General features: G+C 45.7%; 1 protein-coding gene across 1 annotated transcript in view; it reads left to right on the top strand.

Moving 5' to 3' along the window:
- Positions 1 to 24,094, top strand: part of fras1 (Fraser extracellular matrix complex subunit 1) — a 107,818-nt gene that overhangs the window by 62,993 nt on the left and 20,731 nt on the right. The window contains 21 exon segments of the mRNA XM_011615350.2: positions 1,706 to 1,861; positions 2,656 to 2,802; positions 2,977 to 3,123; positions 3,764 to 3,904; positions 4,664 to 4,804; positions 5,271 to 5,411; positions 7,144 to 7,432; positions 8,945 to 9,029; positions 10,980 to 11,303; positions 14,659 to 14,818; positions 14,891 to 15,069; positions 15,996 to 16,121; positions 16,845 to 16,959; positions 17,865 to 18,002; positions 18,368 to 18,400; positions 18,985 to 19,116; positions 19,242 to 19,370; positions 19,631 to 19,878; positions 19,995 to 20,146; positions 21,445 to 21,607; positions 22,642 to 22,774. Coding sequence (XP_011613652.2) covers positions 1,706 to 1,861; positions 2,656 to 2,802; positions 2,977 to 3,123; positions 3,764 to 3,904; positions 4,664 to 4,804; positions 5,271 to 5,411; positions 7,144 to 7,432; positions 8,945 to 9,029; positions 10,980 to 11,303; positions 14,659 to 14,818; positions 14,891 to 15,069; positions 15,996 to 16,121; positions 16,845 to 16,959; positions 17,865 to 18,002; positions 18,368 to 18,400; positions 18,985 to 19,116; positions 19,242 to 19,370; positions 19,631 to 19,878; positions 19,995 to 20,146; positions 21,445 to 21,607; positions 22,642 to 22,774 — 3,279 coding nt within the window.

Raw genomic sequence — 24,094 nt, 5'->3', positions numbered from 1 at the left:
ATGTTTTTCAACCATTTTTGTCAGCTTTAAACTGGGACTTTTTCGTCTACAAGGCTAAAGATTACCTTTTTTTCTGACTTGACTGGCAGAATTGAAGGTTTATTTTCCTTTTAAAATGCATGAGATGGAATCTTTTGACTGGCAGCCAGTAGGGCCCAAATTTTACTCTGTATTAATGTATCGATGTCCAGCATGAATCAAACCAATGGAGAATCCTGGTCCTTAAGAATCCCTCCATGGCTCTTTTATGTGCTTGAGCGGCATCTCGGCTGATGTTCTGAGGACTCGAATCAATAGCTTTTTATTTTTACTCGGTTTTACTCGTCCCCGGTGAGTTTTCTCACTATAGAGGCATTTGTTTGGTGCTGGGAGCTGGATCGCCTGCAGAGAGGTCGGCTCGATGGCCTTCTGCTATATCGTGATGTGATCTGAAAGGTGTGAAGGAGATATGAAGTCGTTCTTCATCCCCTTTCATCTGGATCAGGCTGAGGAGGAGAGAATAACTCAACCCTGCACATGTCACGAGGGAAACCGAGTTTTAGCGCGTCTGCGTCGGAAGCAGGAATAATCCCAGAACCCGCATCAAAATCTCCCATCAGTACTATAGATGAAACTATTGGCAACAGTAAACATTGATCCAGCATTGCTGCTTCACTTCCTGCCGATTGGGGACCAATTATGAAGGTATTTCCACCTGAAGGTTCAGAGGAGGGGGTTAATGGACTACACCTAGGTCGGGCCCCTCTGGGGAGTCGGCCTTGTTATGCAGGACTTGTTTGGGGCAGTTGATCTGGTAACAGAAGAGCAGAGCAGCACGGCGTGGCTGCGCTGCTCAGTTACTGTAAACAGATGGAGTTTAGCCTCCTGTGCCAGCTTGTACATTCGGGCCCAGGGTGTGGAAAGAGAGGGCCTTCACGGTTCCAGTTGTCTTGATTCAACATCACATTCTTTGTCTCTAAGATATGAGGGAAGGAAAAAGTGGATTTTCCTTCAGGGTGAGATTTGAAGTCACTTATGTCAGATAATATGAAAGAAAAACTGACAGTTGAAGTTGATTTAATATGCAGTTTAAAACCTGCTCTCACAGTCCTCAACATTACTCTGCTTTAAACCCCTGCAGTGTCTCTCCTGCTTAAACCTTTATAGGAAAAAGCAGTTTTAAGGACTTAATGTGACTTTAACCCCCCACCCCCATCACCTGGGCAACAGAGCCCTGTTGTATTGCTTTTTCAGATTGATATCTCCACAGCCCCGATAACAGTATCAGGCCCACCGCCGTGCCAGCCGGGCCCAGATAGCATCGCAGGAATAACAGCAGCCAGACGGGTGCTGCAGGCTGAGAAGAGACGGGTTAATGTTTTAGTGAACAAGTCAGAGGAAACCCACAGCGCTGACCTTTTCAGGAAGACATAATTACATTTAATATGTGTTCTAACAGCCATTTTGAGGGCTTCTCGCTGAGAAATAAGCAAATTACATTCCTGTAATTGTGTCTTTAGTTATTCTTTACATGCTACCTTGTTATTAATCCATCATCTCCAGCCGTCGTTCTGAAAATCCTCTCAGAAATGTTTTTGCTCTACAGAAGACTATCATTAAGTCTTTGTTGATCTTTCTCCTGGTTTACACTGGTTTACAGTTCCTGCCTTTGGCCTTGAAAGCTTTTCTCAATTTGGAGATTTCCACATATTCTCTCTTCCTCCAGAGTGCAGCTCCGACTGTCAGCGCTGCTCAGCGGACCTCCAGACGGGGGTGGGCAGTGTCTGTCTATGGTGCAAAGCTCCGAAGATGTGGCTCCTGGGGGACCACTGCGTCCCCGACTGTCCCCGGGGACACTACGGCTGGCACGACGCCTGCCTCGGTAACAACTTCTGCTGATGTGATGGATGTTGGAATATAAAGTAAATAGGTCCAGTTCTTTAGGGATTCTTCCATAACTCTGATCTTATGGTTCAGTGGACTCTCTGGCATCTAATTTATATTCAAAGCCAGCGTCTCACTCCTTCAAATATATACATAATAAACGTTCTTTCTCACCCACCAGCATCCACTTTCAGAAAGGGACCTGTTTTTTTTAGCATTAATTAATGAAATATTAACTGAAAGTGCAGATTTGTGCTCACTCTTAATGGGAGGCTGAAAGTCCTGTTAAAACAACCTTTTTAGACTCGGCTTAAAGGGAAACAAATGTACTTCTTCTTTAGAAGTAGTTCCATTTTCAACACCTTTTAAGGAACCACCGGCCAGTTCTCCCGGGGCCTTTCCACATTCTCAACACAAATTTATCAGATCATTTCATCTCACATTATTTCCATATAAAGTTCATACTGTGAACTGTTTTATGTGAGTGTGTGGTAATAATCTCCTGTAAATAGGGCGATAAGTTAGTTCTATTTCCTCAGTTTCCATTTATAGGGATGAAATTAATGTTTTACTGAGCCTCCAACTACATTTTTACAGTGATGAGCTACTTTTTGCAGCTCCTTCTGCTGTTAAATCTTCACTAAACTCTGAACATGATTGCAAGAAACTTCAGCAGAACCATCCAAAGTGGTCTGCAAACATACTGGGACTCTAACGCCCATGCAACATCCTGGAACACGTTTGTGTTGTAACCTTATTAAAATTCTGTTTCTTGTTCTGATTACTCCACAGGGTGCCATCCGTCATGTGACACCTGCAGTGGGGCTGGGCCACTGTCCTGCACTTCCTGCCCTGCCAACGCCGTTCTTTTGCCTTCAGGTCTCTGTGCCCCCAAATGTCCCCTTGGTTACTACGACAACGGCCACCGAGTCTGTCAGTGTAAGATACATAAATTCCTATTCACTCCCCCTCAAACCAAAAAAGAGGAGTATAAATCTGCAGTGTGCTCTGTAAAGGTCACATTAGCCAGTATGGCTGACGGCTGATGTAATTACCTCCTGACGCTGTGTGACTCTGCTCTGACCTTCTCCCTGACCTTCCTGTACTCGTCAGCCTGTGACAGCCAGTGCCTGACCTGTGAAGTTGCCGGGGTCTGTACGTCTTGCCGTGACCCGACCAGAGTTCTGCTGTTCGGGGAGTGCCAGTACGACAGCTGCGCCCATCAGTACTACCTCAACACCACGACCCGGACCTGCAGAGGTACGCCGCCGCTGCTGCTAATGCTGCCGATGAGCGCACGCTGACTGCGCTGGAGTGCAGGGAGGGAAAAAAGGGAAGTGCAGGATTAATAATGAGGATGTGTGGTGTGTCCTTTACAGCATACATAAATTACTCTCCATCCATATTGCATGTATCTGCTACATTGATTTTATGGGCTCCATTGATCAAGTAATAAACTGTGGGACAAGATATGCAAATCTGAAATATTGTCACATTTTAACTCAGTATTATGTCCTCTCTAGTGCACAGAGATGTTGATGAATGAGTCCTGTGTCGCTTTTTATTCTTTATACAATATCTCCATCCATTTATTTAATTACCCAATAACCAAGCTACATTTTCTCCTGAGACTAAACCCGAGCATGTGAGGCCGAAACTGTTGCGTTACAGAAAACCAGCTTACAGACATCCAGTCAACGCCGTTTAGTTCAGTTTTCCAGGTATCAGCATCCCCACATCTGTCCTGTGTTTAGGATAACTGTCAGCAGAGAAACAGTGATTTCACTCTTTCTGGAAATCCAGCTCCGGATGTTGTGTTTATCCTCGGAGCGACTCGTTCCCATCGACCTCATCCACAGAGGCAGAATGTTAAAAACTTTTCTCCTCCGCCTCTTTCCAGAGTGTGACTGGAGCTGTAACGCCTGCAGAGGCCCTCTGCACACGGACTGCCTGCTGTGCATGGACGGATATGTGCTACAGGATGGAATCTGCACCCAGGGGTGCTCTCAGGGCTTCTATCAGGATGGAGACAAATGTTTCGGTCAGGAACACACCCACACCCACACACAGACACTCACACACACACACACACACACACACACACACCCACGCACGCAGGAGTGCATTCTAAGGGATTTAATCACGAATAAATATTTATTTTCCTGTCTGTGTACAGGAATGCACAGCAGCATTTTAAACTCCATCCATCCATCCATCCATCCATCCATCCATCCATCCATCCATCATCCATCCATCCACCCATCATCCATCCATCCATCCATCCACCCATCCATCCATCATCCATCCATCCATCCACCCATCATCCATCCATCCATCCACCCACCCATCCATCCATCCATCCATCCATCCATCCATCCATCCATCCATCCATCCATCCACCCATCATCCATCCATCCATCCATCATCCATCCATCCATCCATCCATCCATCATCCATCCATCCATTCACCCACCCATCCAGCCATCCAGGATAGAACACATTCTGTGTGGTCACATCTAGTTTTTAAAGAAAGAATGTGGGAAACATCCTGAGTGGTTTAATTCAAATTACAGTTCAATTATGACTAATGAAGGCACTCAAACTGCCTCTTTGGAGCAGTGTCCACAATTTGTTAGGCACAAATGGAGATGGAAAATTCTCAGAAACTTTGGCTGCTGCTGAATTCAATTTGAATAATTTTACTGGGGTCTCTGTGGTGCAGAACAGGAGACTCGAAAGTGTATTCGTATAAAGTCGTGGAATTTAATTCAAGCTGAGGGTATTTGCATCTGTCCCTCAGGTTGCGATGATCACTGCATGGTGTGTGAGGGTCCCGGACGATGCCAGCAGTGCCAGCCACCCTACGCTGTGCTCCAGGGTCAGTGCGTGCGGCGCTGTGGCCGAAAATTCTTCCTGGACGCTGCCTCCCAACACTGCAAACGTAAGAGTTGGTTAAGGAAACGTTCGTGCCAGGTTCCAGAGCCTTATTGAAGGTGCCGATTCAGTCTGAGCAGGATTGATTGCAGCAGATTTGTTTGGCTGAGTGTGATACAAGTGGTGGCTGCGATGGAGCCTAAAATGAGTGCGAGAAGAGGGACGGTTGTAATCGTCTCGGCTGATGGACGGTCAGGACAGGCTCCAGTTATCCCTGTGGCGCCACTGCCAAATATCTTCCTTCCTGTTTTAATGAACTCTCATTCCTGGTGCTGCTCAGTGGAAGACGTGAGCGAGTTTTTAATGAAACAAACAGCAAATATCATCCTTGCGCAAGCTAATGTTTGACTTTCCGCCAACCTGCTGTGGCTCAGCACTTGAGGAAGGCTTGGTCCAATCAAGACGGGAAATTCATATTTTGTATTTTTAGTCTAAGTGGGAATCAGAGTCCTGACGGTGTTCCTGTTCCTCAGCCTGCTCCTCCGACTGTACGCTGTGTGAGGAGGTTGGCCGATGTGAAGCCTGTCGCGAGCAAACGTACCTCATGGAAGGGTACTGCACCCCCAACTGTGGCCACGGATACTACGCAGACCTGAAGACGAGAACCTGCCAAGGTGACGAGATTTGTTTCAGTTTAAAAAGACATTTGCATTTAGTCCAAACGGGCGATTTTGATGAAAAAAGGCTCAAGTGCAAACATTTAAACTTGGTTTATATGCCAGTTAATTGCTGAAGCTCAGTCTCCTGCACCAGCAGTGTTGGAGAATGTGACAAATGAATGTGCAGATGAAACCTTGATGTTGCTATGCTGCAGTTATGTGACTAAATTAGACACACTTTACATGTCTCCATCCGTTTAACACACCTGATGTCAGCAGGGTGGAAATGATTCAGAGTATGGGCTCTGTTCTGGCTTCTGACATTTAAAAATACCGTTGCAGTGAATACTTTTACCTGGAGGAAAAAATTTTACACAGAAGCACAGGCTGTAGGTAGCATGTTCTCTCAGAACCTGTGTGGGTTTTCTCCAGGTACTCCAGGTGCCTCCCACAGTCAAAAACATGAAGAGTAAATTGAGTAGAGACTCTAAATTCCCTCAGTGTGTGTCTGTGTGTGTGTGTGTGTGTGTGTGTGTGCGTGCGTGTGTGTGTGTGTGTGTGTGTGTCTCTCGGACTGGTGACCTGTCCAGGGTGTACACCTTAATCCAGAACCCCCTGACCCTGACGAGGTGATTAACAGAAGCTGGCTGGCTGGCTGGCTGGCTGGCTGGCTGGCTGGCTGGCTGGCTGGGTGAGTGGGTGGGTGGATGGATGGATGGATGGATGGATGGATGGATGGATGGATGGATGGATGGATGGATGGATGGATGGATGGATAAATAAATAATAATAATCAACAAATAAAGCCACGTCCTCACTTCAGATCTGCAAGGCCGGTAGCTAGGCGACCGTGGCATATAGTGGTGAACCAAGCATGAAAAAACCTGTTGCTGGCTTCCAACACGCATCCATGACTTCATTACAAATTGTTCCATTCCTAATTCATTTAACAGCGACAAACACGCTTTCTGAGCATGAGTCTGTCACCAGCTGTAGCGGAAAGAACAGAATTAATGACAGTTCGTTACTAACAGGAGCACAAACTCCTGTTTCCACAGAGATAACTGGAAAATAAATGCATACTGTCACAACATCTGACACTAGCAGAACTTGCTGAAATGAAAGTGGCTGTAGAACAGGAATTTATTAGTAGTAATGTAGTAATTAGCTTTGTTGTAATTAGCTGTATTTTATACGTGCCTTGTTTTTTATTTCCTTTATGGTGAACCAGTGGCCGCTTGAGGCTTTCAGACGGATTGAGATGATTTAGTAAACTGAAAGAGACAAATTCCTCATGATGTAGCCTTTAAATGTTTTTTTTTAATTATTCTAATATGCCATCTTCAGGCTTCTACTGAGCCTGGATCCGGATTTCCTTTTGATTTCTTTGTTCAGTTTTTCCAGCCGTGACAAAAAGACAAAAAGAGCAACTAACCCTGATCCTGTTCACGTTGGTGACTTTATTACATGACAGGAAGTTTGATATTCATGACCATCTTTGGGCATCATTAGGGAATCTGGGATAAGCCAAACATGCCTCACTTAAAGATGATATTTAAAAAGTTCACTAATTTACGCCAACTTCTAAATGTCAGACCAGGAGGCCAGAAAGAGAGTTTTTTGTGTTGTGTTGTTTTTCATCTCTAACACAGCCAGGACTCAGCGCCCTCCAGAACAATGTTTCCAGAAATGCAACATCTTTCTCTTAAGGCTGACTATGATTCATGTATCTGTTCCTCTTCCTCAGCCAACAGCCGTCCACCTGTCCTACATGTCAACGGCTCCCTGCTGGTCCCTCTGGGGGGGTTAGCCCCCCTGCCCCTCACCCTGCTCCAGGTCAGTGACCCCGACAGTCCGGCCGAGCAGCTCGTCTTCAGCCTGGTTCAGGCGGCGAGCAACGGCGAGCTTCTCCTGTTCGGGGAGGAGGGCAGAGGTGGAGGGTCGGAGGGTCGGGAACTGAACTCTGGCGACACCTTCGGCTGGGCAGAGCTAAAAGAGGGCCAGGTCCGCTTCAGGCACCGGCGCAACAGAGCCAGGTCAGTACGGGGGTTGCCTCCATTGTTGCTATTCAGCAAATATTCAGATTTGAGGTAAATTTCCAAAGATATTAGTGTCCCAGTGGTAAATGTTAGAATCAGGCCTCTCAGCGTCGCACTGATGTTCAACATAGTGAAAATCCATTATCCAACAAGAAGAAGCAGGAAATAAGATTGAAAACAAGCAGCCGCAATGTCTTTTACACATAAATGGGACTCTTCCCTCTGTGGAAACATTTGAATACTTTCCCCCCGCGTTCAGCAGCTCATCGGGAAAATGGTTCAGAATCTACAGGTCTGATAGCACATCATGAATAATCCTGGTGTGCTCTGCAGCCGTCCGTCTGTAACAAATGACACATGGAGACGCTCCATTCACTCCCAGGCATTTGAAAAGCCGCTAATCATCAGTGACGAAGCGGAGCTGGAGCTGCTGCAGCACATCACGGCTGTTTTATTTTGCTCTAGGCTAGAAGCAGCGCTGAGACCACTGAGGCAGTGCAGCCTAACAATTTACACTCTGGATTTTTTTAACTCAGCTCTGCCCCCCCCTCATCATCGATCAATAGTAATTGCAGGTGAATTGATTAGACCAACATGTTTCAGGTGCAGCTGAGGTTGAGAAACAGCAGCGTAAGCTAACGGTGCTCGATAGTGCATGCCATGGCCTCCATTAGACCAGCAGAGCTTTCCTGGAAAAGCCTGAAATATTGATAAATTATGAGAAACTGACAGAGAAAGTGCGATTCCCCACCCAAATAACAACGTTGGTAGCAGAGAGAACACGTGCAGCCGTTTATGAGCCCGTTTCTCTGGCATTCTGTCCTCTATGTCCTTTTAGCCAATCAGAGGGTGCATTTGTGCTGACACAGCTGGTTCGGGCCGAACAATTAGATTAATGGAGACAGACGAATTTAAAACCCCGACAAGGATTAATCTTCATATTACAGCCATATTTTTCTCAAATTACACACTAATGACTGCAGCCGTGCCTCACAAACAGCCACAGATGTGAGTCCAGAGACGTGTGTGTTTAGCATAAACGCCACGTGGACGGTGACGGCGGCTAAAACCACTATGGTCTTTTCACCGGGGGCAAAAGGCCTCCGGCTGCCAGGAAGTGGGAAGATTTTGCAGTGAAAGTAACCATTATTTTCTGGAGCAACACCTTCATGTAATTATTATTAAAACTGAAATGATTAAAATATGACAACTGCTACCTGATTCATACTATTTTAAACAAATAAACTGCTATGAATCCGGTAGATTGAAACTGCAAGCTGTTCTCTGCCCCCCCTCCTCCCGACAGCACTAAAGTGATTCGCTCTAATGATTTTGCACTATTTTGGCCTCACGGGACTCATTTTCCCATATTTCTTTACGGCAAGCTGACATTTCCAGGTCATCTCCATTACGAGCAAGTTAAGTAAAGACAAGGAGCTGGTTCTCAGTTGAGGCTCTTTTAAATGGGCAGTTCTGTGAGATGTTACTGGCTCTCTTTCTCTCTCTAAGGACTGGTGCGTTCGTCCTGCGGGTCACTGACCCCCAGCTGTCCTCTCAACCCGGAAAGGTTCAGGTCCAAGCTGTGTCACTGCAGGTAACCATAACACTGGGAGAACGCCGACACCCGCGCTGCCTTTCGCCTGTAGACACAGGTGTACTGCGGAGACACATGCGAACAGTCTGAAGCTTCCACAAAGTTGTTATCAACAAAGATTTTTTTTTCTTAAATTATCACACAACTTAATGATGTCAATTAGGTTGTTTGTGTGGATGATGGATCCACAACCGATTCCACTGTGCTGAGTAAACTCATGCCATGGTAGCTTTCTACAGGCGCTGGTTTGTGTTGAAAACAAGGGCTCTTCTCCTCAAGCTCTTCCTTTAGTCTCAGACTTCAGTTGCTCAGGTAAACACGGCCACGAGCTGCACATCAGGTCCGCCTCAGGTGTCGCTCCACATCAGAGGACATCAAATTCTGACGCAACTCAAAGCTGTGTTGCGTTTCTTTGTTGCTTCATGTACACATCAGAAGACACCTGAAGTCCATCCAATAGCTGAAAGCAGGTCTCTGCGGCATTTGTTTGGAGGCCTCGCGCTCAACATTTTCGTGCTCCAATATTTGGTCGTAAATTTTACATTTCTGGTATTTTACCTTGGTAATCTCAAAACGTGTAACACGCTAACTTAAAGTAGTGTGGCAGCACCATGTTACTCAGCGTTGAGACAGTTGCATCACCGAACAGGAAAAGCGCTAAAGATCAAATAAAAAGCCCCCCCAAAAACAACGGATTTACTCACAGGAAGTAACAAGAAATGCTTCCATCTGCTCGTCACCCCTCTCAAGACCATTCAACAAATAGACCAAAACAGCTCAAATAAAGAGCTCCAGGAAGTAAAACACATACAAACACACATGCAACCTTCCTGTTGAACCACTGCTTTGCCCCCGAGGGCCATGTGGGTGACGACAGCTCTCTTCCAGCTCCAAACCTCACCTCTCCATCAGCCGTAAGGTGAGGAAGAAAGGTTAAACCTCCCACCAGAGTGCACCTGTGTTTGTGTTCGTTTCCAGTCGGTGTGGGGGAGCTCGGTACGCTGGCATGTCTTAGCATGAGCTAAAAGCAGCACACACACACACACTCACTCTGTCATGCGGACTTCCTAAACATCTCTGTTTTCCACCAACAAATTGGAGACGCAATGACGTGGTGTTTAGGTGGGCCCCTCGTGTCTGCTCAGATGTAGCTCAGAGATTATTTCTTTGTCTAAATTGTGAAGAAAATTGCCTCCGGCAGAACTCACAGCCCTGCTGACACTAAAACACAGAGATGGGTCGACATCTCTTTGTCCAGAGTTTAGTTGCTGGAGCTCAGCCAGCTGCCCACATACCACACTCACCCCAAACTGCTTTGTACCAGGCCCAGCGGCTCAGAGATTGCTGCCTGGGAGCTGGTCAGATTCCAGCTGTGGCGCGGAGATATCTCAGTGGGGGATGGCTCATCTGTTTGGCAAATAAACACCTTTTTTTTTTTTTTTTTTTTAGCTCCCAGCCTTTTAGCCATAGGCAGATCCAAGAGGACGCATTCAAATGGGTACAAAAAATAAGTTCAAGTGCATGCTGCTTTTGAACAGGTGGAGCGACAGCTCATCTAACGTCTGTGACTTTGGCAGATGTGTCCACTTCCACCAGTTTCATTCAGTAATGGAGGTGAAAATGCACACACAGAGGGCACGTTATTGATGAGAAGCAGGTTTAAAGCTGGCTAATAAGGCATCATTTTCAAAAAGAGATTTTATCTCCACTTTCTTGATCTCAGTTTGGCTGGAATGAAGCAAAATGCAGCCAGCATGGATAGACCTTCTGAAGGAAAGATAATCGTCCCACATTTCAGGGTGATTAGGAGAAAATTCTCATTCCGTCTGTTGCAGCCAACCTTAGAACAACTGAGACCAGAGAGAACTCTGCTAAATGGCTAAGGATCTGTGTAAAATAGATGTAATGAAAGCTGTAATCCAATCCTCTTATCCTTACTATCATTCTCAGCCTCCGAGGGTCATGGCTCTGGCTCCTCTACCCATTCACAGCCGTGGCGCTCAGGCCGCCATCACCAAGTCAGTTTTGCAGATTGAAGACCCCGACAATGCGGCAGATGGCCTGGTTATGGTCCTTGAACCTCCCCGCCATGGACGGCTCACGCGGCTCCACAGTGGCAGGGCACTTGGCCGGTTTAAGCTGGAGGAGCTGTCGAGGGAGCAGATCCAGTACGTCCACGACGGCTCGGAGGGGGCAGAGGACGCGACGGTGCTGCAGATTAATGATGGCCACAGCTTCAGAAACGTCCTCCTGCAGGTCCACATCAATCAAAAGGTACTTTTAATCAGTAACATCTGCAAGATTCCATATATCAGTGGCACTTTCATCCAATCTAAACCCCATCGTCTATCACACGACACTAATCACCGTTTCCTTGCAGCAGTAGATTATTCTGCTAACGTAGTCGGCCCCAGCTGACTGTTCTTTCTCTGCCTGTATGCAGATGTGGTGCCTCAGGTCTCTCCTACGTCCTAATCTAAAAAAATCAATAACGGCCCACGCACAAATTCACAGCACTGTCCATTTCCTGTGTAAAGTCCTGATGCTGCGGTTTGTGATGGATCCGACGGAGCCTGATGGATCGGCTTGAGACCACTCTGGATTTATGTCGGAGGGCTTCGGATGAATCCCGGCAACGCCGGCGTTCATGTTTCACTCCTGAGAAAAGAGATCAATGAGACAAATAGAGAAAGGAGGAGATACTCCTACGAGCAGCGTCAGACAGGAAGTGTTCTAAATTAGAAAGTTTTTATAAAGAGGCGCCGGGGAATCGTTTTACTGTGGAGGCTTTGTTTTCTCTGCATTTCCTTTCATGTCTGGGATGACAAACATCAACACGCCGTTTGCTATGAGGCGACGTCACACTCCTGTAACTGTTAACATGAAACTGGCGATTACTCTGACGTGTGTTGATAGCAAAACACTGATCTGTGTCAGGTTTTAGAGGGTTTAGGTCAAAACTAATGAAAATAAGATCAAAGTCAATAAGACCCAAAGTCGACATAGACTGTTTTTGAACCCGACCGCTGTCACAAAAGCTTAAACCTAAAACCCAGAGTGACTATTGGATTTGAGTCAATGAATTCTCCGTTTTTTTCCAGAAGCATTCTTTGCGTTACCAAGCCTACCAGACAGGCTGCAGCAGCACGGGCTGGAGACAATAGACACCCTCCTGACACTCACGCGCGCACAAAAGTTGGATTAGCAGGTTTGAAGGCACTAGACTAATCGGGGCAGTAATAATCCTCTGATGGATGGACTGAGCTGGACGCAGCGCCAGTAGATTAGATCACTTTCTGGAGCAGAACACGCTGAGCCTCTGTAGAACCTTTCTGACCGTGTCGAAATGGAAGAATAGTGAAATAGTTTTGGTGAACAGCCTCATATGGAAGACTCGGAGGAGGCCGATGGTTGATTTGATCATTGCTAAAGACATACTTCATATCCAGAGTCATTATTGTTGTTATTACATTTTGGGCTCTGATTCTCGTCCCAGAGCCCCTGAGTTTACCACACCCACCCTCCACTGTTCATTTCAGAACTCATTCTTTCACCATCTCTCCGCTGGTCCGTGGACTTGTCGTCTTCACACAAAATGGATTATGGATGTACGAGTGATCTCATTATTATTACAGCAGCTTGGCGTTGAGGAGCGACAGCCTGTTGATGTTTTATGGATGTCGAGGAGTCTGCAAAGTCATTGGTTTCCTGATTTCGAGGGTTGCAGCAGCCTCTCAGACCAGCCTCAGCCTCAATCTCAGACCTTCTAGAGGCCTGATTAGTCCTTTTTATACGTTTGTTCTCAGGAGGTGTGCTAACGGCGGGACTTGAAAATGCTTTTCACATTGGTTAGCAAAGTTGATTAATGCCAAGAAACACACGTGTCCTGCTGATATTTAACCTGATGAGATGGATTCAAAGCTTACTGTTGCCACGATACTGCCAAGCAGTGAAGTCAGTGACCCAGTTTCTGACACACATTTTTAACTTTTTAGTCAGAAATAAATCCAAATCAAAGCTGTTTTTTACAGATATACTAGGGCAGCTAAAGCCAGGTCTGTTTTTGTTTTCATGTCCAAATATCTCATGATCGTATCTCCTCAATGATCTGAATTTCATTTGCTTTACATGTGTGTGTGTGAGGAGCAACCTTCTGTCTGTGGGACCCTTCAAATCCTCCTAAAATGATCTGCCTATTTAAACAAACGCCAGCCTGCAGGACTGAACAAGTTGTGTTTGTGAGTGTTTCGTGTGTGAGCGTCCTCAGGGGACCTTAGTGGTCATCAGGAGAGGACGATAATGTGTTCTGTGATGTTGTCCTCGGCGTTAAAAGCCTGTCATGCTGACTTATGTGTTTTCGGTTCCCGGGAAAACCCGCCGCTCGTGGCTCCTCTCTGAAATGATGCGATCTGATCAGTGGGAAAAGGGAGCCACATATGGTCCACAGCCTGTTATCTGCAAACACAGACAGCCTCACACACACACACACACACACACACACACACACACACACACACACACACACACACACCTGCACGCTCTTTTATAATCTGTTGCTGTCCCTGTGTTTGTGCCATCACAGTTTGTCAGAAAAGGTCCATCTGTGTGTGTTCAGCTAATCATGCTCATTCACTGATGCTATTTTTTTATGTTTTGTTGCAACTTTTTAATGAGTTCTATATAAGTTATAACTGCTGGCTGCTGTAATTCCTCTTAATCCTAAATTTTAGGGCTCTTTGTGCCGATTTCTGCATTCTATATTCACATTTTATTGTGGAATTTAACTGAGAGAACAGTTTTTCTGTACATGAGCTGGTGTTACTCAATTTTCTTCACCTGTATTTTTAAGTTTTTATCTTTTAGAAACGAATCTGATTTCACCAGGTGAGTATAAGTGGAAGGCAGGACTGAGAACCAGTCGTTTACACCTGCTCACGTATTGTTTGTGTGCAAATTCAGAAGAGAATTAATTGAATTCTTCAGCGGCCGAAGGCTGGTTCTTTTTGCACCTACGGTGTGACATTTCCAATTGAAACCACCTAAACTGGGCTTGTGTGTTTGCTCCCAGCCCTGTAGTCAGCAGGAGATGTAGAGGACATCAATCCAAGTAGAATGGGTGCAAGAACAGAATAAATAATCCAACTATTGATGTAAGAAGTCTCATTTCAGTTCAGTTGTGATATACAGACTCTATATCCCTGCGATCAATAGTTGGATTTATAGGCGCTCCAGAAGTGGTCGGTATCTGTTTTGTTCAGACAGCAGAGTGACACCGTGAATAAGAGGCTTAGTTTTGGGTTTCTCTCTGACAGCAGGCAAATGTCTCTGCTCAAATGTCCTCCAGCATCACTGAGTCATCCACCAGCTTTGTGTGTTCTCTGGAGCTAATGCTGCTCTCTGCTCCTTTGCTTCGGGGGCAGAAAAATCTTAAGTTTCCCTGTTGTGAGTCAGTGTGACTTCACCAGAATAAGCCTTGATTTTGGAGCTGTTGGACTGGACAGGACACAGAGGGAGCCTTCTGAGGTGCCTCTGATTGGGGGAGGTTGGCCCAGACAGAGTTTCACACGTGCACTGAAATGGTGATTATTTCACCCCCACACTGACGCTGGTGTTTCTGTCTTTGTTTCAGGCTGCTGACTCCCCCCACATGGTGTCTGTCCCGGTGACCTGGGTGAAGGAAGGAGGGATGGTGCGGCTGGATAAGAAGTATCTGCAGACAGATTACGCGGGGGTCAGCTCGGACGACATTGTCTACACCATCCAGGCTGCTGAGGGGCAGCCTAAATATGGTACACGCCTCCCCGTCAGCCCACTGTCATAGTGTCTTTTTCATTATTTAATGAACCATCCTCTCGGTCCAGGTGAGGTGGTGCTGGTTTCCATGCCGGCTGACAGCCCCCCGGAAGGCTGGCAACCCCCACTAACCTACGACCAAGGCTTCACCTCCGCCACTTCCTTCACTCAGCGGGACGTGGATGACGGGACGGTCTGGTATCGCCACTTTGGCAATGGACCTTACAGCGACTCCTTCCAGTTTCAGGTCAGTTCCAATGCCAGCGTCATCAGCTTACACCTGAGTTGGTGAGAACAGTCCTTTCAGATGTCTTTTTAGCGGTTTTCTACACTTTCTCCTGTCCTTTATTCCAGAGTATTGCAATCAAACCTCCTGCAGGACCCCGTAGTGATTCATCTTAATTGGTTTAACTCCCCCCATTACTCACGTTGGCTCTATAACTAAGAGCATGCTGGGTGAACCATGCAGCATTCATCGCCTTATTACAACAGGAAAAGGAGGCATTTAAAAGCTTGTAGCTACTTCTAATCATCTCCCTCCTCAGCCTGCATCTACCCCAATGAGGGTGTTTCATTTGCTCTGTGCTGCATTCAAATTAAGGTCTCGAGTGTCTCTTGACTTTTAAAGGAAGCTGAGGCAAGGAAATACAAAGACATCACAGTCGGAACCACTGGAAGGCTTTGTACCATTTGTCAGGGGTGGCAATTAAACATGATAGTTTGTCAGATTGACATTTTTTTTTTCTATACGGAGCCGCTTGTCAACTGATTACTTTGAGTCAGAAGAAAGAAGTGCGGCACTTCAAGTGCATGTTCGCCACCTTCAATATGTTCACAAAGTTACAGTTAATGATTATGCACTCTACAGATATACTATTATTTATACATATATAGCTATAGGACAGGCCATTAACTGTCCCCACAAACCACCTGAATATCAAAAACACTACACTTAGCTGAAGTTTGCAAAGTTTGTTTAAATATTGGAATATGTTCTGAACTCCTTTGTGAGACTCCAGGCAGAATTACAGTACAAATGGACACACACAATAGAGATGATCATTAGAATAAATAAGCAGGCAGCATGTGTCCTCAGTACACTGCTTAGAATAGGGAAGAACTGTTCTGTTCCTGCATGGGTTCTATACTCTCTAAGCTTGGTTGCATTTGCAGGTGTCTACAACGGCGTCAGCCATGGCCCCCCGACCACAGAGCGCTGTCCAGACCTTCAACATCGGAGTCCTGCCTCAAGTCCCAGGATTCCCTCAGCTCGCCCCCGACTGTGACCTACAGATCTCGGTGAGAGACCAAAATAATAGTAAATAAAAACACTTTAAAGAATTGATAACTATGCAATATTTATGAATTTCTTTGATGATAAAAAAAAGACTACCCAATAAATTCAAATATGTTGCATTCGAGTTAAGAAGGCCAGGACCCAGATGCAGAGTGTAAAACAAAAGGTTCTTTATTGCCAAAAAAATGCAAAGGAAGACAGTTCTCAGAACGAAGGATCGAATAAAGTAAAAACAAAAACCTTTTAACGAAGTAGCAACAGAAAAGCAAACTAAAAATCACCATGAAATGGGAAAAAACCGTCAAGAAAAAGTACAACCGAAAACAGTGACAAGGCACTGACAAAACTTACCACTCTGGAGAATAACAAGAGCTAACACAAGGCGAAGGGCTGGAGATCTCTGTGAGTATTTGTATCACTGCCTGTCTAAATTAGTCAAAACAACCTTCAAATGTCTTTGTTAGCTTAAAGAATTATAGGTCTTAAATTACTTCCCCTCAAATGTCCCCACTATGCTATTCAACATTTTTACAGGCATTATTTAATTTCGAATAGAAAATTGAGTGCTGCTTGTACTTATAGGAGGTTATTTTAGAACAAACAATATTGATCTTTCTGTTTGTTTTTCTCCAGTCACACGGGACATGTCAGAGGTGGTGGATGTTCGGCTGTAGCTGTTTTATCCGTGTTCTAATCCAAGCTTGCGTGTTTGTGTGTCTCTGTAGGCTCTGGAGGATCGTGTGACTGAGATAACGCCTTCAGCGCTGTCCTTCATCGACTCTGAGACTCCCAGCGAGAAGCTGATGTACAACATCACAAAAGCTCTACCACCAGGACAAGGTGAGTAAACACTGAATTTGTCTTCGTCTCAAAGAGGACATCCAACCCTCGAGATAAAACGTTGAGCTCTTTATAAGGGTCTCTGGGTATAGTCCTCTCTGGTGCACTTTTGCCGTGTGGATCCATTGATTTGATCATTGTTTCGTCTAATGGACGGCTGCATTTTCTTCTCCCTCCCATCTAATTAAAGACATGTGGAATTAAAACAGGTGACCATTATCCTCTAATTTGTTAACTCTGTTGGGCTGAGATCAGAAGAGGTTTAAATCCATTTGTCCCGAGTTGCTCTCTGAACGGGGACCCTGCTCTCAGAGTCACTTTTATTATGCTCAGCTAAAGACCTCTGATTTGCTTTTTTGGGGTCAACAGTAGAAAGACAACAAGTATCAAAAACCATTTTGCAAATTGCAGCTGTTTAGAAGACAGACTTCATTAATCTAAAGCACTGATTACCCCCCCCCTCATGGCTCATGTGCCACCAGAGAGGGAGCGGCTGAGTGCAGATAACGATCGACTTCAGTTGTTTTATTTATTCATTTTCCAATAATGGCAGCAGCACCGTACGTGATACATCTGCTGTCACAGCTGCACAGATTCACTGGCCTTAATGCGCTGGTTTCACTGGATAGCCAGTTCGTCCAGATGATTACCATCGAGCTGCGGTACAGTTGTGCAGTTGTGCGTTTCTGCCCCTCCCCAGGGTCACGTCAGAGTGTATCCCAGCAATCACCAGGACTGATTCTAACTAATTACAGATTTAAATACTGTCTCTGCTAATGTTGGGGCTGCACAGTCGGCATTGTGCCCCCTGGGACCATTTCTGAGAACCATTTCTCAAACGAGCACCACCACACGCAGAAGTCAAAGGTCAGTTGCTGACTGCCTCCCCTTCCTCCCACCCTCAGGTGCGATCGAGCATCGCGACAGACCCAACGTCCCCGTCAAACACTTCACTCAGGCTGACGTCAATGAAGGGAAGATCATCTACAGGCCACCCCGAGCCCCCTCGCACCTGCAGGAGCTCTATCAATACTCCTTCATCGGTGAGATCTCATTTTTTGAGGAGCGGCACTGACAATTACTTGAATTCATGATGTCTGGACAGCCTCCATCTCAGTCTAATTTCTGTTTGAATTGTTGACTTTTGGCTGAACTTTCGTGGGGTGACATTCAGCTGTGGAGAATGTGACAAATGGCCTTTGAAGAATAAATCTTGGCCTTTCAGAGACAAAATCTGACCCCAGTTTGTCTGAATCTTTGGGCATTCAGCAGCACTGAATCATCTGCAGCTTTTCCTCTGTTGTACAGTTTGTATATTCGCTGCAGTGCCACCTCAACTTCCCATATTTGTTTTTTTGTACTTTCACCATCACACGGAGCTAAAAATGTTTGTTTGTTTTATCCCCAGGTCTGCCAGAGTCGCTGAGTGTCTATTTCACAGGTATGTGTTTCATCTTTCTCAGTTTGGAGGGAGGTGGGAGGATGAGCATTCCCAGAACCCACACACCTTTGCTCCAAATCCTCTCTTGTCTTCAGCCTCATTTTCAGTGTCTGCCTTCGTACATTTTCAGCCAAAATATTTGTCTTGGCTTCCTCCAATCTTCTCCCCTCCTCTACTTTCTTTCTATATTCTTTTCTGATATTCTTTCTGCCGTCGAATCTATTTTTCACCCAACCTGCAATTTCCCCTCCATTTCTGTCCCGTCTGTCCTTTGATTTCATTTTTTCCAATTTAAAATTCTTTGCAATCTCTCATTTCTTGCCCTTTGGTGTTCTTTCTCCTCCGCCATTGTTATCTCCTCTCCATTTTCACTCTCATGTTTCTATCTTCTCCACATTAAATCATTCCAATCCTTTTATCTCCTGCACTCCTGCACTTTTCAGCCGGCCGGCTGCTTTAGAAACCTTTGCAATCACAGCTCCTGTGATCATGCATTTATTCTCTTTCTCCTCTTTATTTCTGCGTTTTCCTCATTTTGCTGACTTTGTTTGCTTTCATGTTCCTTCCTGTTCTTTGTGTGTCAGTGTCTGATGGTGAACACATCACTCCTGAGATGGACTTTGCGGTCCTGCTCCTGTCCAACCATCAGCAGCCGCCCGTGTTTCAGGTCCTTGATCCTGTGCTGGAGGTCATCATGGGCGGACAGGCGCCCATCGGTAAGAGGAGGACACACACGTTCCGCGAAAACTAACCACTGCAGTTGTTTGTGTGTTTATAAAGGACAGGACAAAGAGTGTGTGTCTGCAAATGGCTTCATCTTTCTTCTTGCTGCTGCGTGTAGGTGGTCAGCAGTTGGCTGTGAGCGACGCTGACACGGCTCCAGATGAGCTGGAGTTTGAGCTGGTGGAGGCTCCCATCCACGGAGAGCTGATTAAGACAGACGGCGGCGCTCAGAGCAGCATGATTAGCGGTGAGATGATCCCACGGATGCAACTAGAAGATGAGTTTTGCAAACCCAGATATAACTGCAGGCACTTTCATGCCAGAGAACCCTCATCAGTAAAATTACAAAGGAAACATCAGGTTAGATAGAAATATCAGTGCTGTCGGCTGTCAAGCTGATCGAAATCATCGCTGCAGCCTCTACAGCTTCCATTGACGACCTCCAGCAAAGCACCAAAGAAGACAAATGTATATAAAGTATAGAAGTAATTTTCGACTTCTCTTCAGGTGACACCTTCACCTTCAATGACGTCACCCGCAACATCCTATTCTACCGACACGCTGGACTGTCCAGCCAGGACGACGCTTTCACCTTCTCTGTAAGTGACGGCATCTCCATGGCGACGACAGTGGTGCAGGTTATGGTGCTTGGCGCCGGGGACGACGGCCCTGTGCGGGACTCGGCAGCCACGCTGTCGCTGGAAGTGGGCAAGAAAAGCAGCACAGTGATCCGTCGCTCGCACCTGGCTTACACTGTGAGCGAAAACCCTCTTTTTAACCGTCTTTTCTACACCTTTTTATGCTTGTCACACAGCCTGGCTGTATCCTGAGCTCTGTGTGGTCGACTGTAATCATGTTTTGTTTCTTGCAGGACAACGCGTCCCCCGATGAGCAAATTCAGATCCAGCTGGTGTCGGTGCCAATGTACGGCGTCCTGACCAGGAGCCAGTCCCAGCAGGAGCCTCTGGAGTTACGGGAGTACTCGTCATTCACCATGGAGGACATCAACACGCTTAGAATCAGGTCTGAGATGCTGCTGCAGGCTGTTGATCCTCCTCCATCCACTATTTGTCCCCATTGTTCTCCCTGCTGCTGTGCAGCCCTTAATTTGGTTTATCAAACAGTTTAACGGGAGAAACTGTTCTATTGTAATTTATGTGTATTTTCTTGGCTTGACTCAGTCCAACAGCACCCACAAGAAGAGAATTCGCTTAACTTACTGGCTTCCGTTTCCTCGTTATTGTTAAAAATGGCTCCACAGAGGCTCTCAAAATGAATATTTGAATAAAGGCAGCAATTATTAACTTGAAATGACTTTCAAAAGCTGTCAGCCTGTAAACAACACAGGTTTGTGGGGGTGAGGAAGAAAAACAAATTAGCTTTCTTTTTAGTTGCTCCCTGGTGATGAAGTCTGAGGAACAATGAGTAAAAAAGCTTCATTTTTAAAGCTGTGTTTTCTGCTTGACCTGCAGCAACGCTGATATTTATAAACTCGTATTTCACCGCATGGGCCTGAAGAGCCCTTCGACCGAAGGTAGTACCACTCAAAAGTCATGAGGCTGCTGCTGGAAAAGGCAAGTGGAGTTTTGGGGTTAGCTGAGGTACAAAGAGGGTTTGAGAGGCAGTTAAAAAAGAAAATATTGCTGTTGATGCCACTCTGAGAGGGTCCTAGGCACTGCAGTCAGCTCAGTCACCTGCTCTTGACGTTCCCAGCAGCAGCAGCAGCATCAGCAGCAGAGGAGGAGGAAACAGAATAAGCAGTTACAACCGATGTAACGTTTGTTATCAGGAGACAACAGTGACGCACAAATCAACATCACCAAAATCCAGTTAAGAAGGTTGAAAAAAGAGGAAATAATTTAGTAGCCTCCCCTCTGTTGTGTTCTCTGACTCAGCCTGTCCGTGCATGTCATGCCAATTAGTGTCAGTCAGCTATTACTGCAAGGCTGGAAGTGGGGGGGAGATGAAATATTTAAATACTAAATGCCCAATTTTCCTAATGGAGGCCCTGATTAGCTTCAGCAGGATACTAGGGGCAATCTTCAAATGGCCTGTTAGTTTCTGTCTCTGTGGCTCACACAAACAAAAGCTGGCAATTGTCTTGTGCGAATTAACTGGGATTAGAGCAGTTTACACAGCTATTGGTTTAAATTTTAGCAGCGCTTTGTGGAGATTAGCAGCCGTATTGTTGTGAAAGGCCATAATGAAGCTCCAGAGCTGGACCCCAAAAACATCACTATTAATCAAAAATTAATATTAAAGAGCTGACAATACAGGGAAAAATTGTCTCTAGATTTGAAATATGACCTTTTCACTGACAGGTACGTCACCTCCTTAGAGACAGGAAGTCAGCCGGTCACAGATATCTTCCACTTTGTTGTGTACGACGGAGACAACAATCGCCTTGACAACCAGATGTGCACTATCACCATCACCTCCACCCCAAGGCAGCCGCCTACGGTCACCGTTCACAGCGGCATCAAGGTAGATCTGCCTTACAACCCTTTTTATTTTCATATTAAACCAGGTGTGGGTCACCGGGGGCAGCAGTTCAGCTGCGCAGTTACCGCTGTGCCTCCTACTGTGAGGGCTGGGTCCTCTGGAGGGACTCAGTTAGGGTCCCTGACTGTGGCAGACTTCATGTTATTGAGCGAGACGCTGAATTTACGGATACGTGTGATGGATTTCGAGTGTGAATGTGTGAATGGGTTTTCGAGTCCTCTCAGAACTTTGTAAACCAGCTGCTAAATTTAGAAACAGTCATTAAGAAGACAAATGAAGCAGAAGAAACCAAAGCCCCGGGTGACTGTTGCAACACAACAAACTTTCTCTTCCTCTGGAGGAGTTTTGTTTTTACTCGGGTGCTGCAGTTGTCGATGCCCCATCGAGGTCGACTCTGTGTGCTGCGTAAACACGTGAGACACTAATCCGTCCTGCTTATGAGGCTTTCTGATTAAACAAAAGATAGAAAGAGCTACGATATGTAAGTGATTTTCAATCAGTCGAATAAGTCTGGATTTGGAGTGGCGGGGGAGACCTGTGATGTCAGACTTAATGAGGGTCACGCTGCTGCTGCTGCTGCTGCTGATGCAGAGCAGTTCTCAGGGGTGAATTTTTGTGTTAGCAATGCAGATTCATCCCTCATAAAGCCATGCAGTGTTAATCCCTGCAGGTTCTTCTAAATCTTTTGTTATCTCGGAGACCCAATTAAAGAAGAGGAATGTGTTTTTTATGAATATGTTCTTTATGAGAAAACAACAGCCAAACATTCTGTGCAAAGTTTCTTCCAGTGTCAGCAGGAAATTTGTCGTGAAAGCAAACAAAAAAAAACTCCATTTTAAAGTTGGGAGCAGCATAAACATCCAGAAGCAACTCATAAATCATCCCATAGTTAGTTTTTAGAGTGCCTACTCCCTAATTAAAAAATAAAAGATCTTATAAAATACATTAAAAGATGAGTGCTGAGGAACAGGAGAAGTAGAAGATCTCACTTTTTCTTCACTGCTCTGGTTGATTAGGTCCAGGAAGGTGGCCGAGTGAAGCTCTCCACCAATCACATCAAGGTGGGGGACCTGGACACGCCCAGGAAGGACCTGATGCTGTGGCTCGTCAATCCTCCAAAGTATGGCCACATAGAAAACACCAAGAGAGGTGAGGCCTGTCTGTGCGACCTTCATTACCTCACCAAAGGGGAACACATGTGACCTTGCGCTACAACCGCATGTGCACAAAGTGTCAGACTCAAATGTGATGGTTGATTCTCCACGTTGCCGCTGCCATCTGTCACACCTGGATTACCTGGCAAATTAGTACTGCAGCTTCAGATGGAAGTTCTCCTTTTGACTTACAGTGATCCCTCGTTTATCGCGGGAGTTGCGTTCCAAAAGTAACACGCGAAAAGTGAAATCCGCGAAGTAGCAACTTTATTTTTTTTAATTATTTTACAATGCAATACTGAACAGTAGAATGAAACCAAACATCAAAACCTGTTTTAAAGACCAAAATTTGTTTAAAACAATAATTTTAATCTAGTAATACAAGATTGGAAACATTGTCACTCGCGTATTTCACAGTCCCAGCTGAGCCTCTTCGTCCTGACTCCGCTCCGCTGTAGCGTCTGTTTCTACTGAAGGCGCAGGAGTCTTTCTCCGAGAGAAGAACATTGTTACGGGTAGTTGTTGGCGCTCTTTCTTTTTCTGGGCAAGAAGATTTTTATAAACGGATATGCCACCTTCAATTATATTTGAGAACTGCAATGAACGACTCATCAAAGGGTCCCATTCTTGTGCCGTGCGCTGAAGTTCAGTGGCCATTCTCACCATGGTTGCTAAGCGACCAAGTGTTAGTCCGTCCTCCTCCTCTTTATCAACACGTGTGTCTTCAATTGAAAAAATGCAAACGTAAAGTTGGCAGAATGTACAGAAACGAAAACTGTTGACAAGTGAAAAATCAATACAGTACAGCGTCAATATTTTATTTCTAGACAACAGTAAAGCCCCTGAGCCAATCAGGATTCAGAGGCACTGTAAAAAAAAATTAAAAAAATCCGCGAAGCCGCGAAAGATGAACCGCGATATAGCGAGGGATCACTGTATATTGAAAATCCAACTTTCGTATGTAAACAAAAGGCATGAACGGGTCTTTTCAATGTTTTCAGGATCAGGAGTGAAATTACAGAACTGGGAATAACCTCCCGGCTGTGTGTCACAGCAGAAAATTACCATCCAGAGATGATGTACAGGTAGAGCAGGACTTTAATAACGGAGGTGAGGCTGTACCGAGCAGAAGGGAGGCGTCCTCTCTCCTCACTGCCCAGCTAGCTGTCTTGTTTGTGATGGCTGCTGGAGCCAAAGGACAGTCGTTGGTATTCAGCAGAGGGGTGGCCAGCCGGCGTCAGTGTCACGTGCACGTGCGTGGGAGCACAAAGGGGCTGTTTCCGAGTTTACATGTTTGGATGAGCAGTTTGCGCTT

Source organism: Takifugu rubripes, chromosome 21 (genome assembly GCF_901000725.2).
Source record: "Takifugu rubripes chromosome 21, fTakRub1.2, whole genome shotgun sequence".
Taxonomy (NCBI): domain Eukaryota; kingdom Metazoa; phylum Chordata; class Actinopteri; order Tetraodontiformes; family Tetraodontidae; genus Takifugu; species Takifugu rubripes.
This window is presented reverse-complemented; position numbering and strand designations above follow the sequence as displayed.